Source organism: Dreissena polymorpha, chromosome 4, assembly GCF_020536995.1.
Source record: "Dreissena polymorpha isolate Duluth1 chromosome 4, UMN_Dpol_1.0, whole genome shotgun sequence".
Classification (NCBI taxonomy): Eukaryota; Metazoa; Mollusca; class Bivalvia; order Myida; family Dreissenidae; genus Dreissena; species Dreissena polymorpha.
Window position 1 is genome coordinate 53523207 of NC_068358.1, and position 17799 is coordinate 53541005.

At 39.4% G+C, this 17799-nt stretch overlaps 1 protein-coding gene across 3 annotated transcripts in view; it reads left to right on the forward strand.

Annotated features, from left to right (window-relative positions):
- Window positions 1-446: 446 nt before the first annotated feature.
- Window positions 447-17799, forward strand: part of LOC127876083 (apoptosis-inducing factor 1, mitochondrial-like) — a 66185-nt gene continuing 48832 nt past the window's right edge. Inside the window, exons 1-8 of one of the 3 annotated variants that reach the window (XM_052420997.1) lie at window positions 447-562; window positions 3706-3854; window positions 5081-5267; window positions 8769-8927; window positions 12217-12344; window positions 13954-14084; window positions 16237-16324; window positions 16491-16575. In XM_052420997.1, coding sequence (XP_052276957.1) covers window positions 493-562; window positions 3706-3854; window positions 5081-5267; window positions 8769-8927; window positions 12217-12344; window positions 13954-14084; window positions 16237-16324; window positions 16491-16575 — 997 coding nt within the window. In that variant the 5' untranslated portion in view covers window positions 447-492. The remainder of the gene's footprint in view (window positions 563-3705; window positions 3855-5080; window positions 5268-8768; window positions 8928-12216; window positions 12345-13953; window positions 14085-16236; window positions 16325-16490; window positions 16576-17799) is intronic. The other 2 variants (XM_052420998.1, XM_052420999.1) reach the window with 2 other exon arrangements.

The window sequence follows — 17799 nt, forward strand, 5'->3', positions numbered from 1 at the left end:
ATGACAAAATGAGCAATACATGGCAGCAGCACAACACATGCGAAATTGGGTCTTATGTCATATGTAGCCAGACTAGCTCAGACTGGACTTGAGCTACGCTGGCCATCTTCGCCATACTGCAAGTTTGACTTGAATATATGGAAAGAAAACTGATTTTTACTCAAACATAATGCGATGGTGAAACAAATAATTCATTATAAGCCGTGTGCGGATACTATTGATATTTGAATAAACGTTCACTTCATAATATTTCATGCGATGTGACTAACAATTGAAGAAATCAACAACAAAATTAACTATTAAACCTTTGTTTGCAAGTTAATTATTTACAAGCGTAATTTGTATTCCTTTAAAATTAGGATATATTTTTTTAAAGAGATCTCTTGTTGATCAGTTAACCATTTGTTTAAATAGTGGCATGTAACCCTGACATGTAAATAGTTTTTATCTGCCCTTGCCAGATCTTCAAAATTGACCGGCAGCACAGAAATCATGTGGAGTAAACACGCATGCAAATTGACGTCTTCTTTTAGATTAACAAACCGAGGCTTGGTCAGAAAAAGTAAGAGTTTCAATGTGAGATTGCTGATATGCTTCGACTGTTTTCGTCGATTGCATTATATTTACATTCACGTTTTCCTGCAAGCCAAGGTTAGGTTGTGTACTGATGTCTGACCAATGTGATTATACCGTTGCCATTGAATTTCAATGTTACATCATAATCATAGAAAGATGTATACATTCTTAAAATTAACAACCCCATAACACAATTTGTTTGTTCGAGCACAAAGTGTCCCCATGTCGAAAAGTATGTTTGTTTTTTTCCTCAAAACCACTCCCCAATTTGCCCAAACTCCCAAATATTTGTTTGACCTTCTCTTGTAGGGGAATATGCATTAACAAATGCACAAATAAAGAGTTATGGAGTGATTTAATGTCACTTCCAACAGCCTTGCTGTTGAGCTAGCTTTTCAGCAACGTGGTAAGAGTGTCTGACTACCACTCCGGAGGTCGTGGGTTCAATCCCCCATTGGAGCTCAGTATTTTTACAATAATGGCGATGAGGCAAACACAAACTGTGATTCACAAAGTGGGTGTGAGTTCTCTAATTGCTTCAAGGAGCTGCTGCTGCTCGTGTAACGGTCATCACTATAGCGAATTGTCAATATGACATGCTGTATCGGGCATGTCTGGCCTTTAAACATTAAGAGGGGAGGAGTGTAGCGATTTAAGGTCACTTCCAACAGCCTTGCTGTTGAGCTAGCTTTTCAGCAACGTGGTTAGAATGTCTGACTACCACTCCAGAGGTCGAGGGTTTGATCCCCCATTTGAGCTCCATATTTTTACAGTAGTGATGAAGTTGCAAGATTATTTTTAGTGATATCTTTATGCTTACAATGTTGTTTGTTATATAAGTTTTATCAATTATTGTTCAGTAATTATATATTTAACAATCCTACTTTTCCCAATTTATATTTAATTGACACTTAAATACCTTATTTCAAATTTTCATTTCATATTCTCAAAATTGTGAAAAAAATATCACTGAAAAGTGGACCTAATTTGCAAATTTAACATAAGGCATCCAACAAAAAAATTTCTTGTAGAGCTGCATCAGAGGCCCAGATTTGATGCCTGTGGCAGAACAGTGTGCAGGCACTAGGGTATAGGATAAAAGAAGATATTTTTTTCTGGGATATTTCCTTGTTAAGTGAGCTTTCTCAGAAAATCTTGCTTATCTAAATAATAAGAGGTTTCAAATATCTAGAACGCCTACACTGAACAACTGGTCATATTATTATACCCCCACAAACGAAGTTTAGAGGGGTATATAGGAGTGAACTTGTCGGTCGGTCTGTCTGTCTGTCTGTCGGTCCGTATTAAGTGTCCGCTATCTAATTCAAGTAGTTTTCATCCGATCTTCACCAAACTTGGTCAGAAGTTGTATCAACATGATGTCTAGGCCAAGTTCGAACATGGGCCTTGCCGGGTCAAAAACTAGGTCACGGGGTCACTTAGTGCGTTTTTTAACATTCAGCATGTTGTCCGCTCTCTAATTCAAGTAGTTTTCATCCTATCTTCACTAAACTTGGTCAGAAGTTGTATCTAGATGATCTTAAGGCCAAGTTCGAACATGGGCCTTGCCAGGTCAAAAACTAGGTCACTGGGTCACTTAGTGCGTTTTAAACATTCAGCATGTTGTCCGCTCTCTAATTCAAGTAGTTTTCATCTGATCTTTACCAAACTTGGTCAGAAGTTGTGTGTAGATGATCTTAAGGCCAATTTCGAACATGGGCCTTTCCGGGTCAAAAACTAGGTCATGGGGTCACTTAGTGCGTTTTTTAACATTCAGCATGGTGTCCTCTCTCTTATTCAAGTAGTTTTCATCCGATCTTCACCAAACTTGGTCAGAAGTTTTATCGTGATGATCTGAAGGCCAAGTTCGAACAAGGGCCATGCCAGATCAAAAACTAGGTCACAGGGTCACTTAGTACGTTTTACACATTGAGAATGGTTTCCGCTCTCTATTTCAAGTAGTTTAAATCCGACCTTCACCACACTTGGTCAGAAGTTGTAACTAGATGATGTGTAGGTCAAGTTCGAACATGGGCCATGCCGGGTCAATAACTAGGTCACGGGGTCACTTAGTGTGTTTTAAACCTCACCATGTTGTCTGCTCTTTAATTCTAGTAGTTTTTATCCAATCTTCAAAAAAATTGGTCAAAAGTTGTATCCTGATAATGTCTGGGGCATGTTTGAATATGGGTCATGCCGGGTCAAAAACAAGGTCACGGGGTCACTTAGTGCGTTTTAAACATCACAATGTTGTCCGCTCTCTAATTCAAGTAGTTTTTATCCAATCTTCACCAAACTTGGTCAGAAGTTGTATCTAGATGATGTCTAGGTCAAGTTTGAATATGGGTCATGCCGGGTCAAAAACTAGGTCACGGGGTATCTTAGTGCGTTTTAAACCTCACCACTTTGTCCGCTCTCTAATTCAAGTAATTTTCATCCAATCCTCACCAAACTTGGTCACAAGTTTTATCTAAATGATCACTAGGACAAGTTTGAACATGGGCCATTCCGGGCCTAAAGCTTGGTCATGGGGTCACTTAGTGTGTTTTTTAACATTCAGCATGGTGTCTGCTCTCTAATTCAAGTAGTTTACATCCGATCTTCACCAAACTTGGTCAGAACTTTTATGGAGATGATCTTAAGGCCAAGTTAGATCATGGGCCTTTCTGTGTCAAAAACTAGGTCAAGGGGTCACTTCGTGCGTTTTAAAAATTGAGCATGGTGTCCGCTGTTTTTTGTGAAGACGACATGCAAAATATTATGTGTCAATGCGGCATGTGGGGTATTCGTCACGTCTGTGACAAAGCTCTAGTTTTTTCTAAAAATACAAATTTACACACATTGTTCTCATAAAAAATCTGTTGACATGTTGTTTGGTTCACAGGTTCACGGTGTTTGGGATAAACTTTCTGTTTTTCGGCCATTCAGCTTTGTTTTCACTGGAAATGACGAATCTGAAATGACAGTTAAATGTAAGAATTCAGTCCCAACTTTTGTGAGTCTAGCAATTAAATTACGTTAGATAGAGATGCTCTGACACACAACGAGCCCCTTAACGAGTTTCATGTGAAGAAGGGGCCTCATAAACTTTGAAATACACATGCATATTCATTTGTGCATGTCATTCAGGCTTTGGATGCTGCAGTTTGCATCAGCAAGTCCCTGTGGCTCAGCAGGAGAAGTCCTCTGGCAGTTACCAGGAGTCTTACCAAACTGGGTCTTCACGGAGACTGACTGTACTAGTGGGGGCTACAGGGGCTACCTTAGGAGCATACTGGGTAAGTGCATTAAATGCAGTCTAAATGCAGTCTTCATGGTGAAGTCTTATTGTTATTTAGTTATTCAAGCTATATGTTATAACCCAGTACTTTCATTATCAAAGATCATGTACACTGTGTATCTAAGGCAGAAATCAATCATAGGTCAATTGTGACATTGTTGGTAATATAGTATTATATCTTTTTTTTTTGCCCATTTGGGAAAAGTACCCGTTCCAGCCACATTGGAAAATTCTGCGAGAAAAACCCTGAAATAGGGGAAATTCGCATTGTGAAGACTTCATATTGGGAAATTGGTTGTTAATATTATATTTTCAGATTCAAGCCAGTGTGCTGCATAGGGAAATTAACTAAATGTTGCATGTTATGAAAAAAAAAAAATTAATAGGCCTAATAATAGTGATCTGTCTGTCTGTCACACTTTGCGTTTAGGTTTCGAAAAATGCTCCTAACTATGTCGCTTCAGATAGCAATTTCATATTTGGCATGCATGTGTATATGGACAAGGCCTTTCCATACGCACACACATTTTGATCCCCGTGACCTTGACCTTAAACTTAGGGTCCGCGTTTAGGTTTCGAAATCTTCGTTTAGGATTTCGAAAAAAGCTCATAACTGCTATCAAGCGTTTATAGGGGGCATAAGTCATCCTATGGTGACAGCTCTTGTTTATTTTTATTTTTTAGAAACCTTCAATTTAGAATTTTGTTGACATATTTGGAATTTTGAGTTTTTTTTGTACTTTATAAAAAAGAAAAAAATTGCTGGATTAATTAACTTATTAACATGTATACAGGGTTATAAACTGAACTTTTGATGCAATGTAGTACCTTTGTTAGTACACATTTTACGGATGGTCTGCTAGGTTACATTTGTTAATTTTTAGCCCTTTTGTATAGAATTGTTTTTATTTTAAAACCTCCCTATGGCCTGTCAGACACATTGTCTGATGGGATATGAATCTTGTGAGACATTGATTAATCTTACAAACAGGCATGAAAGTTATGTGTGCACTTTACACATTTATTTTCAGACATTGCTTCAGACAGCACTTAAATGTTTGTCAGACATTGATTTTTTTTAAATTTGTGAAATTTGTGGAAGTGTCTTTTAGTTTACACTTTGTGTTGTCTGATTTTGATTTTTTATGAGTTCAATATTACCATATTGATTAAGCGAACAACAAAAGGATAGAAGTGAGCACCATACCATATTCTTCATTGTAGATATGGCGCAAAAAGAGCTTGGACGTGTTTGCTGACAGTGAAGAAACTGGATCCTCCAGCAGTGAACAATCAGACAAGCATGTGGATGTTGCAATAGAGGAAATCATTGGAGGGAATGCTGAAAATACTGGGAAGCCTGACATGAAGGCAAGCCCTGAAACAACAGGCAGATCTCAAACTAACAATGGTGAATACATTTACTAAATTACATGTATTGTACATTTAGTTTGTATACTTTTTTTGCCCACTTTTGTTTGTATACCAACATGAACAAAGTTTTAAAAGGGCTGTATTGGATTGACGCCGTTGGTTTGTGGGTCAGTTTGTTAGTCAGTCTGCATTAAATGTTTTATTTTGTCAAGCAAACTACCTCCACATTTCTCAATGACTTGAACATAGCTGACAAGGCAGTGTAGGGGTATTAGATGGTCTTGAATGTAGTTGACAAGGCAGTGTTGGGGTATTAGATGGCCTTGAATGTAGCTGACTAGACAGTGTTGGGGTATTAGATGGCCTTGAACGTAGCTGACTAGGCAGTGTTGGGGTATTAGATGGCCTTGAATGCAGCTGACTAGGCAGTGTAAAGGTATTAGATGGCCTTGAACATAGCTGACTAGGCAGTGTAAAGGTATTAGATGGCCTTGAACGTAGCTGACAAGGCAGTGTTGGGGTATTAGATGGCCTTGAATGCAGCTGGCTAGGCAGTATTGGGGTATTAGATGGCCTTGAACATAGCTAACTAGGCAGTATTGGGGTATTAGATGGCCTTGAATGTAGCTGACTAGGCAGTGTTGGGGTATTAGATGGCCTTGAACATAGCTAACTAGGCAGTATTGGGGTATTAGATGGCCTTGAATGTAGCTGGCTAGGCAGTGTTGGGGTATTAGATGGCCTTGAACATAGCTAACTAGGCAGTATTGGGGTATTAGATGTCCCTGAACATAGCTGACTAGGAAGTGTTGGGGTATAAGATGGTCTTGAACATAGCTGACTAGGCAGTGTTGGGTTATTAGATGGCCTTGAACATAGCTGACTAGACAGAGCTGACTAGGCAGTGTTGGGTTATTAGATGGCCTTGAACATAGCTGACTAGACAGTGTTGGGGTATAAGATGGCCTTGAACATAGCTGACAAGGCAGTGTTGAGGTATTAGATTGCCTTGAACATAGTTGACTAGGCAGTGTTGGGGTATTAGATGGCCTTGAACATAGTTGACTAGGCAGTGTTGGGGTATTAGATGGCCTTGAACATAGTTGACTAGGCAGTGTTGGGGTATTAGATGGCCTTTAATGTAGCTGACTAGGCAGTATTGGGGTATTAGATGGCCTTGAACATAGCTAAATAGGCAGTGTTGGGGTATTAAATGGCCTTGAACATAGTTGACTAGGCAGTGTAAAGGTATTAGATGGCCTTGAACATAGCTGACTAGGCAGTGTTGGGGTATTAGATGGTTTTGAACATAGCTAACTAGGCAGTGTTGGGGTATTAGACGGCCTTGAACATAGCTGACTAGGCATTATTGGGGTATTAGATGGCCTTGAACATAGCTGACTAGGCAGTGTTGGGGTATTAGATGGTTTTGAACATAGCTAACTAGGCAGTGTTGGGGTATTAGACGGCCTTGAACATAGCTAACTAGGCATTGTTGGGGTATTAGATGGCCTTGAATATAGTTGACTAGGCAGTGTAAAGGTATTAGATGGCCTTGAACGTAGCTGACTTGGCAGTGTTGGGGTATTAGATGGCCTTGAACGTAGCTGACTAGGCAGTGTTGGGGTATTAGACGGCCTTGAACATAGCTAACTAGGCATTGTTGGGGTATAAGATGGCCTTGAATATAGTTGACTAGGCAGTGTAAAGGTATTAGATGGCCTTGAACGTAGCTGACTAGGCAGTGTTGGGGTATTAGATGGCCTTGAATGCAGCTGACTTGGCAGTATTAGATGGCCTTGAACATAGCTAACTAGGCAGTATTGGGGTATTAGATGGCCTTGAATGTAGCTGACTAGGCAGTGTTGGGGTATTAGATGGCCTTGAATGTAGCTGACTAGGCAGTGTTGGGGTATAAGATGGCCTTGAACATAGCTGACTAGGCAGTGTTGGGTTATTAGATGGCCTTGAATGCAGCTGACTGAGCAGTGTTGGGGTATTAGATGGCCTTGAACATAGCTAACTAGGCAGTATTGGGGTATTAGATGGCCTTGAATGTAGCTGACTAGGCAGTGTTGGGGTATTAGATGGCCTTGAACATAGTTGACTAGGCAGTGTTGGGGTATTAGATGGCCTTGAATGTAGCTGACTAGGCAGTGTTGGGGTATTAGATGGCCTTGAATGCAGCTGACTAGGCAGTATTCGGGTATTAGATGGCCTTGAACATAGCTAACTAGGCAGTATTGGGGTATTAGATGGCCTTGAATGTAGCTGACTAGGCAGTGTTGGGGTATTAGATGGCATTGAATGCAGCTGACTAGGCAGTATTGGGGTATAAGATGGCCTTGAACATAGCTAACTAGGCAGTATTGGGGTATTAGATGTCCCTGAACATACCTGACTAGGAAGTGTTGGGGTATAAGATGGTCTTGAACATTGCTGACTAGGCAGTGTTTGGTTATTAGATGGCCTTGAACATAGCTGACTAGACAGTGTTGGGGTATAAGATGGCCTTGAACATAGCTGACTAGGCAGTGTTGGGGTATTAGATGGCCTTGAATGTAGCTGACTAGACAGTGTTGGGGTATTAGATGGCCTTGAACATAGTTGACTAGGCAGTGTTAGGGTATTATATGGCCTTGAACATAGTTGACTAGGCAGTGTTGGGGTATTAGATGGCCTTGAACATAGTTGACTAGGCAGTGTTGGGGTATTAGATGGCCTTGAATGTAGCCGACTAGGCAGTATTGGGGTATTAGATGGCCTTGAACATAGCTAACTAGGCAGTATTGGGGTATTAGATGGCCTTGAACATAGCTGACTAGGCAGTGTTGGGATATAAGATGGCCTTAAACATAGCTAACTAGGCAGTGTTGGGGTATTAGATGGCCTTGAACATAGTTGACTAGGCAGTGTTGGGGTATAAGATGGCCTTGAATATAGTTGACTAGGCAGTGTAAAGGTATTAGATGGCCTTGAACATAGCTGACTAGGCAGTGTTGTGGTGTTAGATGATTTTGAACATAGCTAACTAGGCAGTGTTGGGGTATTAGACGGCCTTGAACATAGCTAACTAGGCATTGTTGGGGTATTAGATGGCCTTGAATATAGTTGACTAGGCAGTGTAAAGGTATTAGATGGCCTTGAACGTAGCTGACTAGGCAGTGTTGGGGTATTAGATGGCCTTGAATGTAGCTGACTAGGCAGTGTTGGGGTATTAGATGGCCTTGAACATTGTTGACTAGGCAGTGTTGGGGTATTAGATGGCCTTGAACGTAGCTGACTAGGCAGTGTTGGGGTATTAGATGGCCTTGAACATAGTTGACTAGGCAGTGTTGGGATATTAGATGGCCTTGAACGTAGCTGACTAGGCAGTGTTGGGGTATTAGATGGCCTTGAACATAGTTGACTAGGCAGTGTTGTAACTAGATGATGTGTAGGTCAAGTTCGAACATGGGCCATGCCGGGTCAATAACTAGGTCACGGGGTCACTTAGTGTGTTTTAAACCTCACCATGTTGTCCGCTCTCTAATTCTAGTAGTAGACAGTAAAGAAACTGGATCCTCCAGCAGTGAACAATCAGACAAGCATGTGGATGTTGCAATAGAGGAAATCATTGGAGGGAATGCTGAAAATACTGGGAAGCTTGACATGAAGGCAAGCCCTGAAACAACAGGCAGATCTCAAACTAACAATGGTGAATACATTTACTAAATTACATGTATTGTACATTTAGTTTGTATACTTTTTTTGCCCACTTTTGTTTGTATACCACCATGAACAAAGTTTTAAAAGGGCTGTATTGGATTGACGCCGTTGGTTTGTGGGTCAGTTTGTTAGTCAGTCTGCATTAAATGTTTTATTTTGTCAAGCAAACTACCTCCACATTTCTCAATGACTTAGTTGAAACTTCAAGTATGTCATTGTTATGAAGCGCAGATTTTCTAGACACTTTTTGTCGCCTGTGGTCCACACATTCCGTGGTTAGATGGCCTTGAACATAGCTGACAAGGCAGTGTAGGGGTATTAGATGGCCTTGAATGTAGCTGACAAGGCAGTGTTGGGGTATTAGATGGCCTTGAATGTAGCTGACTAGGCAGTGTTGGGGTATTAGATGGCCTTTAATGCAGCTGGCTAGGCAGTATTGGGGTATTAGATGGCCTTGAACATAGCTAACTAGGTAGTATTGGGGTATTAGATGGCCTTGAACATAGCTAACTAGGCATTGTTGGGGTAATAGATGGCCTTGAATGTAGCTGACTAGGCAGTGTTGGGGTATTAGATGGCCTTGAATGCAGCTGACTAGGTAGTATTGGGGTATTAGATGGCCGTGAATGTAGCTGACTAGGCAGTATTGGGGTATTAGATGGCCTTGAACATAGCTAACTAGGAAGTATTGGGGTATTAGATGGCCTTGAACATAGCTGACTAGGCAGTGTTGGGATATAAGATGGCCTTAAACATAGCTAACTAGGCAGTTTTGGGGTATTAGATGGCCTTGAACATAGTTGACTAGGCAGTGTTGGGGTATTAGATGGCCTTGAATGTAGCTGACTAGGCAGTATTGGGGTATTAGATGTCCCTGAACATAGCTGACTGGGAAGTGTTGGGGTATAAGATGGTCTTGAACATAGCTGACTAGGCAGTGTTGGGTTATTAGATGGCCTTGAACATAGCTGACTAGGCAGTGTTGGGGTATTAGATGGCCTTGAACATAGTTGACTAGGCAGTGTTGGGGTATTAGATGGCCTTGAACATAGTTGACTAGGCAGTGTTGGGGTATTAGATGGCCTTGAACATAGTTGACTAGGCAGTGTTGGGGTATTAGATGGCCTTGAACATAGTTGCCTAGGCAGTGTTGGGGTATTAGATGGCCTTGAATGTAGCTGACTAGGCAGTATTGGGGTATTAGATGGCCTTGAACATAGCTAACTAGGCAGTATTGGGGTATTAGATGGCCTTGAGCATAGCTGACTAGGCAGTGTTGGTATATAAGATGGCCTTGAACATAGCTTACTAGGCAGTGTTGGGGTATTAGATGGCCTTGAACATAGTTGACTAGGCAGTGTAAAGGTATTAGTAGGCCTTGAACATAGCTTACTAGGCAGTGTTGGGGTATTAGATGGTTTTGAACATAGCTAACTAGGCTGTGTTGGGGTATTAGATGGCCTTGAACCTAGTTGACTAGGCAGTGTTGGGGAATTAGATGGCCTTGAACATAGTTGACTAGGCAGTGTTGGGGTATTAGATGGCCTTGAACATAGTTGACTAGGCAGTGTTGGGGTATTAGATTGCCTTGAATGTAGCTGACTAGGCAGTATTGGGGTATTAGATGGCCTTGAACATAGCTAACTAGGCAGTATTGGGGTATTAGATGGCCTTGAACATAGCTGACTAGGCAGTGTTGGGATATATGATGGCCTTGAACATAGCTTACTAGGCAGTGTTGGGGTATTAGATGGCCTTGAACATAGTTGACTAGGCAGTGTAAAGGTATTAGTAGGCCTTGAACATAGCTTACTAGGCAGTGTTGGGGTATTAGATGGTTTTGAACATAGCTAACTAGGCAGTGTTGGGGTATTAGACGGCCTTGAACATAGCTAACTAGGCATTGTTGGGGTATTAGATGGCCTTGAACATAGCTGACTAGGCAGTGTTGGGGTATTAGATGGTTTGAACATAGCTAACTAGGCAGTGTTGGGGTATTAGACGGCCTTGAACATAGCTAACTAGGCATTGTTGGGGTATTAGATGGCCTTGAACATAGCTGACTAGGCAGTGTTGGGGTATTAGATGGTTTTGAACATAGCTGACTAGGCAGTGTTGGGGTATTAGACGGCCTTGAACATAGCTAACTAGGCATTGTTGGGGTATTAGATGGCCTTGAATATAGTTGACTAGGCAGTGTAAATTAGATGGCCTTGAACGTAGCTGACTAGGCAGTGTTGGGGTATTAGATGGCCTTTAATGCAGCTGACTAGGCAGTATTGGGGTATTAGATGGCCTTGAACATAGCTAACTGGGGAGCATTGGGGTATTAGATGGCCTTGAATATAGCTGACTAGGCAGTGTTGGGGTATTAGATGGCCTTGAACATAGCTAACTAGGCAGTATTGGGGTATAAGATGGCCTTGAATGTAGCTGACTAGGCAGTGTTGGGGTATAAGATGGTCTTGAACATAGCTAACTAGGCATTGTTGGGGTAATAGATGGCCTTGAACATAGCTGACTAAGCAGTGTTGGGGTATTAGATGGTTTTGAACATAGCTAACTAGGCAGTGTTGGGGTAATAGACGGCCTTGAACATAGCTAACAAGGCATTGTTGGGGTATTAGATGGCCTTGAACATAGCTGACTAAGCAGTGTTGGGGTATTAGATGGTTTTGAACATAGCTAACTAGGCAGTGTTGGGGTATTAGACGGCCTTGAACATAGCTAACTAGGCATTGTTGGGGTATTAGATGGCCTTGAATATAGTTGACTAGGCAGTGTAAAGGTATTAGATGGCCTTGAATGTAGCTGACTAGGCAGTGTTGGGGTATTAGATGGCCTTGAACGTAGCTGACTAGGCAGTGTTGGGGTATTAGATGGCCATGAACATTGTTGACTAGGCAGTGTTGGGGTATTAGATGGCCTTGAACATAGTTGACTAGGCAGTGTTGGGGTATTAGATGGCCTTGAACGTAGCTGACTAGGCAGTGTTGGGGTATTAGATGGCCTTGAACATAGTTGACTAGGCAGTGTTGGGGTATTAGATGGCCTTGAACGTAGTTGACTAGGCAGTGTTGGGGTATTAGATGGCCTTGAACATAGCTGACTAGGCAGTGTTGGGGTATTAGATGGCCTTGAACATAGCTGACTAGGCAGTGTTGGGGTATTAGTCATGCATGTGACAAAATTCTAATTATTTTACAAAATACTATAATTATACAGTCATTTTGAAAAAAAGCATTTATGTCAAACAAATATTCAAACAAATATTTCAGAGGCCCCACCCATAGACTGGTCCAGAGTTCCAGACCTCCCTAGTCATGTACCATACATACTGATAGGTGGGGGAGTAGCCTCCCTTGAAGCATACAAGGCCATAAAGACCCGGGACGTTAAAGCAAAGGTAAGTATACTAGTTTTGCTGGATGATAGCTGAACTGTAATAAAATGTAATATGAGCATTATGCTTAATTGCAATATTATTTGTCTGTTTAAGATATTTTTTTGCATAATATAACTACACTTTTTTCATTTAATTTGAGCCTTATTTACATTGATTTAAAAATCACAATTAATAAATAAGCTCATTAATTTTTAGCTCAGCTGTTTTCGGAGAAGCCCCGAGGTATTGACATAGCCAGTTTGTCTTGTCATTCGCTGTAGGCGTCGAGCTAAAACCTTAACATTGGCTCTAAAATAAAAGTGCTTCCACCTACAACCTTGAAACTTCATATGTAGCTGCACCTTGATGGGTTCTACACGCCACACTCATTTTTGGGTCACTATGTCAAAGCTTTCATTTATTCAAAACTGCACCCGCAGCCAAGCGTTGGCACTCGTTATGCGGTGCTCTTGTCCTGTGTACATTTTAACAACATTTTTCATAAGTATTGAGAGTGTCACGTTGCTGAATTTATAATTTTTAACCTGGTTTTTAACCAGGTTTTCCGAAGGAAAAAACTGGTTATTAGATTGGCGAATGCGGGCGGGCTGGCTGGCTGGCTGGCGGGCGGGCGGGCGGAACAAGCTTGTCCGGGCCATAACTATGTCGTTCATTGTCAGATTTTAAAATCATTTGGCACATTTGTTCACCATCATTGGACGGTGTGTCGTGCGAAATAATTACGTCGATTTCTCCAAGGTCAAGGTCACACTTTGAGTTCAAAGGTCAAAAATGGCCATAAATGAGCTTGTCCTGGCCATAACTATGTCATTCATTGTGAGATTTTAAAATCATTTGGCACATTTGTTCACCATCATGGGACGGTGTGTCGCACAAAAGAATCACGTCAATATCTCCAATGTCAAGGTCGCCACGACTAAAAATAGATTTTTTTAAAAAACAAACTTACAAAGGGGGTTAATTTTGTTTGTTCATTTCAAAAGTTCAGATTGAGTTTTCTCCCTTTATCAGATTTTTTTTTCACAATGAAAACCTGGTTTTGTGACAATTTTGTCCCTTGTCTTATGTTGGTTGTAAACTCAGCTGTCAATTCTTTTGTTGGAAACCGTCATTTTATTGAGAAATAGATGGAATTGAAAGTCAGAAAATGAAATGAATGATGGACATTTTAGTTCAATAAAAGAAGAACAATCATACAGGATTGAAAACCAAGTTGCAATTTTTACAAAGTTGATTTCAGAATGTGCAACTGTTTTTGGTCACACGTAATTGGTGTAATTTAAGCTTAAGAAGTTTTTCAGGATTATTTGAATGTGATTATGCTTAAGAATATGTATAGTCGATGGACCAGATGATTTTGGTTAGTTGAAAGGTTAACATATGATGGATATAGCACAAGCATGCAAGCCTTGCTCCCACATTTATGTATTAAGAGGTCTCGGATTTGTTTCATTTATGCAAGATTGTAACACCTTCTAGGTCGCATGTTGCAATAGCAACTTCTGAGTAACCTGGTCAAACTGTACATTTTGATGACTAATAAGTTACACAAATGAACGTTTTGTGATCATAGGCTATGAACATAATCCATATGTTGTTTGTGTTCCAGGTATTGATGATAAGTGAGGAGGACTATCCCCCATATTGGCGACCACCTCTCTCCAAGAACTTCTGGTTTGAAGAGGACGAGCAGATGTACAGACAGTTTGAGTACACTAGTGTGACGGGAAGGAAACGGAGGTATTTAACCCTTTCCTGATTAGAAGCAGTGTTTTATCCAAGAGGGCAAAGGAGCTTGAAACAGTTCATTCAATAATTGCATTTTAAACCGCAGTTTAGGCAAAAAATGGGTAAAACATTCAGTGAAAACCTGGTTTTGGGAGGAACATTTAATCGCATCACAGACAGGGTTTTTTCTACTATGTAAAAATGGTCGTAAAATGGACCCGATCCCAAAGCAAAAGGACCGATCCCAAACCGAAATTATATTTAAAAAAATCCCAATTTCAAAAAAAAAATAATAATTTATTTTTCATTTAAAGAAAAAAGTGTCTTATGACTTACTATGATTATTAGACTCTATATCTCATTTTTTTTTATCCCACTTTTACAGCGAATTCGGTTGATTAAAGCCCCGAGTTTCTGCTATAAACCACGGCATGAAATGACGTCATTTTTTTCGAGTTTAACTAATTTTGTTTGAATAAAAAGGTTTACTGTATAAAAAGTGGGATAAATAGAATAATAGATTAGTGTTGATTAAAGGTCAGGTTTATCATGCTCGGCACGAAAACAAAAAAGCACGTGCAAAGGCTCGTGCTTTTTGTTTTCTAAGCTTCGCATGATAAACCTAATCTATAATCAACACTAACTTATTATTCTTTATTTAAACAACCTACAAAATATATAATCATAATTTATATGATTTTTGTCCAAAATGGCCAGGAAAAGACCTGTTGTGTCATTATCTGTTGATAAAAAAATCGCAATTTGATCCTTTTTATGTCCCCCACTATAGTAGTGGGGGACATATTGTTTTTGCCCTGTTTGTTGGTCTGTCTGTTGGTCTGTTGGTCTGTCTGTTTGCGCCAACTTTAACATTTTGCAATAACTTTTGCTATATTGAAGATAGCAACTTCATATTTGGCATGCATGTGTATCTCATGAAGCTGCACATTTTGAGTGGTGAAAGGTCAAGGTCAAGGTCATCCTTCAAGGTCAGAGGTCAAATATATGTGGCCAAAATCGCTCATTTTATGAATACTTTTGCAATATTGATGATAGCAACTTGATATTTGGCATGCATGTGTATCTCATGGAGCTGCACATTTTGAGTTGTGAAAGGTCAAGGTCAAGGTCATCCTTCAAGGTCAGAGGTCAAATAAATGTGGCCCTAATCGCTTGTTTTATAAATACTTTTGCAATATTGAAGATAGCAACTTGATATTTGGCATGCATGTGCATGTCATGGAGCTGCACATTTTGAGTGGTGAAAGGTCAAGGTCAAGGTCATCCTTCAAGGTCAGAGATCAAATATATGTGGCCCAAATCGCTTATTTTATGAATACTTTTGCAATATTGAAGATAGCAACTTGATATTTGGCATGCATGTGTATCTCATGGAGCTGCACATTTTGAGTGGTGAAAGGTCAAGGTCAAGGTCATCCTTCACAATGTCAAGGTCATTCTACAAGGTCAAACATCATATAGGGGGACATTGTGTTTCACAAACACATCTTGTTTAAAATAAAAAATTCCCAATTTTGCCACTTTTATCTATTAAAGAAATCCCAATTTGACCAGATTCCTTTTCCCAAAATGGCTGGAAAAAACCCTGACAGGACACCAATTTGCAAACACTTGTTTCCGTGACATACAATAGCTGAGTAGATTACTAATAAATATGTTGTTTGTATCAAAAACGTTTAATGCACGGTTAATTATCACATGCATCTCCTTGATCCCTTCTAACTGTATGATGTCCATCTTTAATTACAGTATTATTTGTCATTTTTGCTGAGTCACAATTTCATTTCTATATTGTGCCATCTTGTTAAAATGATTTGAGCGACATTTCACAAAATCAATTCAACTGGTTAACAAATCCATCCTTACCATTGAGGTTTTATAGAAAAATTCTCCAAAACTACATTTCATTTTTAATTGGACAATAAATGGTGGTAGAGAATTAACTGTTTTTATTTTAACTTTACCTGACAACATAATCTGTCCTCACAATCGAACTGTATTTTACAATTTTGGAACTTGATTGAATTGATTTGTTAATTGTTGACTTAATGACATTGGATGTGTTATTTGTCTAGTAGAATTCAACCATGCATGTATTCATACATAAGCCTATCTGACTTGTATATGTATATTGTGGTTTCAGTGTATTCTTAAGTGCTGGTTTGTACATGGAGCCAAAAAAATTAGCATACACTGAAAATGGCGGACTTGGCTACCTTCAAAAGACAAAAGTAAGTAGGCATTTATGGGCAATTGATAATTTTGTTTGAGTATTGTTAACTTAGTTATTACATTGTTTTGCTCTTTCCCAATTATGTATAAATTATCCCTTGTAATAACAAAAACATTGTCAACTTAGGTCATATTTTATTTTGTATGTTTCTTTTCCAATTTCAGGTTACAAAACTAGATGCAGTCAATAAAAAGGTTACACTGGAGAATGGGGCTGAAATTTCATTTGATAAATGCTTGATAGCGACAGGTAAATACATATTTTTGTCCCCTACTGGTTTCACCGGAGGGGACTTATGGTTTGCACTCTGTGTGTCCGTCAGTCAGTCTGTCACACTTTTCTGGATCCTGCGATAACTTTAAAAGTTCTTAATATGTTTTAATAAAACTTGAAATATGGATAGATGGCAATATGGACATTATGCACGTCATTTCATTTTGTTCCTACGTCAAAAATTCTGGTTGCTATGGCAACAAATAGACTAGAAATACTGCTGAAAATGGTGGTTTTCTGGATCCTGCGATAACTTAAAAAAAAGTTCTTCATATTTTTCATGAAACTTAAAACGTGGATAGATGGCAATATGGAGATTATGCATGTCGTTTCATTTTGTTCCTACGTCAAAAATTCTGGTTGCTATGGCAAAATAAAATAAAATAAAAAAATCTGACAATGCTGGAATTTCTGACAATGGTGGAGCCAGAAGGGGACATATATTGCTTGGCAATAGTCTTGTTGTTATTTGACAATATACCATCAACTTTAAACATATTTTATTTCCTCAATAAATAATATTTGCTGTTTATTGACTAGCATCAACTTTTACCATAATTTATTTCCTAAAAAGACATCGTTACTCGTGTAAATGTATTCATTTTAAAACATTCATACATATTGGAAAAATGATAAGACCTAAGTATTACAAAATTATCAGGAGTTTTTCCCTTGGGATAGTTGTTAATTGTTATTATCAGTATTCACATTAATTATATATAAAACAAGGGACAAAATTGTCACAAAACCAAGTTTTCAATTGGAAAAAAAAATCTGATAAAGGGAGACATTTAAAAATGTGCATTGTTACTGATTTTTCCTTGTTACCACCCTTGTGTCAAATTCAATCTATTTTTAGTTGTGGCGACCTTTATTTCAATTTGAAAAAAAGAAATCTGATAAAGGGAGACAATTCAAAATGTGCATTGTAACTGGTTGTTCCTAGTTACCCCCCTTGTGTCAAATTCATTTTTAGCTCATCTATTTTTTGAAAAAAAATTATGAGCTATTGTCATCACCTTGGCGTCGGCGTCGGCGTCGGCGTCCGGTTAAGTTTTGCGCTTAGGTCCACTTTTCTCAGAAAGTATCAATGCTATTGCATTCAAACTTGGTACACTTACTAACTATCATGAGGGGACTGGGCAGGCAAAGTTAGATAACTCTGGCGTGCATTTTGACAGAATTATGTGCCCTTTTTAT